The sequence below is a fragment of the Alligator sinensis genome, unplaced genomic scaffold, assembly GCF_000455745.1.
Source record: "Alligator sinensis unplaced genomic scaffold, ASM45574v1 scaffold107_2, whole genome shotgun sequence".
Classification (NCBI taxonomy): domain Eukaryota; kingdom Metazoa; phylum Chordata; order Crocodylia; family Alligatoridae; genus Alligator; species Alligator sinensis.
The window spans coordinates 28,013-30,102 of record NW_005843562.1 but is presented as its reverse complement, the minus strand read 5'-3'; the positions used below and the strand labels follow the sequence as shown (position 1 = coordinate 30,102).

The 2,090-nt window shown below is 62.3% G+C and overlaps 1 protein-coding gene across 1 annotated transcript in view; it reads right to left on the bottom strand.

Annotated features, from left to right (window-relative positions):
- The window catches only part of SARS2 (seryl-tRNA synthetase 2, mitochondrial), an 8,441-nt gene that overhangs the window by 5,314 nt on the left and 1,037 nt on the right, over positions 1-2,090 (bottom strand). The window contains exons 2-5 of the mRNA XM_025195527.1: positions 1,994-2,084; positions 915-944; positions 566-706; positions 119-173 (exon numbers count right to left, since the gene is read on the bottom strand). Of these exons, the coding sequence (XP_025051312.1) occupies positions 119-173; positions 566-706; positions 915-944; positions 1,994-2,084 (317 nt within the window). The remainder of the gene's footprint in view (positions 1-118; positions 174-565; positions 707-914; positions 945-1,993; positions 2,085-2,090) is intronic.

Below are 2,090 nucleotides of genomic sequence, written 5' to 3'. Positions count from 1 at the left end.
GGAGGACCCCAGGAGTCCGGTCTCCCCCCCCCCCAGCCAGGAATAGAACCCAGGAGTCTGCCCCCCCCCTTCCTCCCCTCTATCCGGGGCCTGTAAGCGCCCGCCCCCCAGTGCCCACCTGGCTGCTTCCCCACCACGTCCAGCACCTTGGCTTGGCTCTCGTCACCAACTGGCTGGAGGGGAGAAAGGTCGAAGGTCACGGAGGGAAGGTTCCATGTGTGATTGCTGGGGGGTAGGGGTGCAGCGTAGCCTCTGCTGCTCTGCTTTCTGCTCCATGCCCTGTGTCCCAGGCCCCATCCACTGCTCTGCTGCCTGCTCCCTGCCCTGACATAACCACTGTTCTGCTTTCTACTTCCCACCCTGCACCCCTATGTGCTGCTCTGCTTTCTGCTCCCTGCCTTGTGCCCCAATCTGCTGCTCTTTCTGTTTCCCGCCCTGTGCCCCCATGTACTGCTCTACTTTCCGCTCCCTGCCCTGGACCTATGGCTCTATCTGCTACTCTGCTTCCTGCTTCACTTGATGCCCATGTCACTTGCAACATGCGTGCCACCTGCCCCCACCTTACCACGTCAGGGTGAGTCTGGTTGGGCAGCCACAGTGCCTTCAGGTAGTAGCGCTTGTACAGCTGCAGCTCCTCCTGGTACAGGGCTTTCAGCTGCTGCCGAATCTCCCTCCCACGGCCCCGCAGCTCCTTATACGTGGGGATCTGGTCCAGGAACGGGGTGCGGGGGGGAACAGACAGACAAGGGAGGGTGGCTTTTACCCAAGGCTGCCAGGGATGAGTCAGGACTGCCGGGGTCCCATGCCATCAGCTGCTCTGCCTTTTGCTCCTTCCAGTCTCTCCCAGGGAGGGTGTCTTCTCCCCACCCGCCATGCCAGCACGAGGTGGGGAACAGAAGAAAGGCAGCTCTTACCGAGTCCAAGGTGCTCTGGTCATGAGTCTCCTGAGGGGAGCGAGAGAGACGCGAAGTTGGGGGGTGGGTAAGAGGGACCCGCAGTGGGGCCGGAGGGCTGGGGGGTGGAAATCAAGGGGGCCAGGAGCAAAACAGGCTGCCCCACAGCCTCTGCTCCAGCCAGGAGGCAGCTGGGAAACTGGGAGGTGACTCATGAAGTGGGGGGTGGAAATAACAGCCCTTGGGGGAGATACAGTTGGCAGGAGCTTACACACGGGCACTGCACCCTGGAAGGGAGGTTAGAAGCGTGTGAGCACACGCGGGTGCTGGAGGGATGGACATGGACATGGATCCAGGGATAAAACTTCTGTGATCCACTCGCAACTCTTAAGCCAGAGCCCAGGAGTGTGCACATGTGTGTGTGCACATGCGCACACATGTATGCATGAGTGTACTGGAAGGATGGAGAGACAGATCCAGGGATTAAACCCCTGCAATCTAGTTACAACTTGAGCCAAAGCCCCAGTGTGTGTGTGTGTGTGTGTGTGCGCGCGCGCGCACACATGTGCGTTCATACACACACACGTGCTGGAGGGAGGGGGATAGACATGGATCAAGGGATAAGATCCCTGTGATCCATTCACAACTCTTCAGCCACAGCCCAGGGGCGTGTGCATGTGCATGCACATGTGTGTGTGTGTGTGTGTGTGTACATACACTGCCCGGCAGGGGACACGTTCCCGAGGCAGCGAGGCCTGCTCCGAGCGGGTGCTGCAGCCCCGCAGCACAGCCCAGACTTCGCCTCCGCCCCCGGCAGCCCCTGCCTGGCGAAGCCCATCTCTCCAGGCCCGGGGTGCGCCCAGCTCTGGGGCGCGGCAGCCACGGAGCCGGGGAACTCACCGTCAGGGTCTTTACATCCAGGGTGACTCGGTTCCTCAGGGCTTCCAGGCCTCGGACAGCCTCCTGCAGTGCTGCAGCCCCGCAGCACAGCCCAGACTTCGCCTCCGCCCCCGGCAGCCCCTGCCTGGCGAAGCCCATCTCTCCAGGCCCGGGGTGCGCCCAGCTCTGGGGCGCGGCAGCCACGGAGCCGGGGAACTCACCGTCAGGGTCTTTACATCCAGGGTGACTCGGTTCCTCAGGGCTTCCAGGCCTCGGACAGCCTCCTGCAACGACTGCAGCTGCTCCCACGTGCTCAGC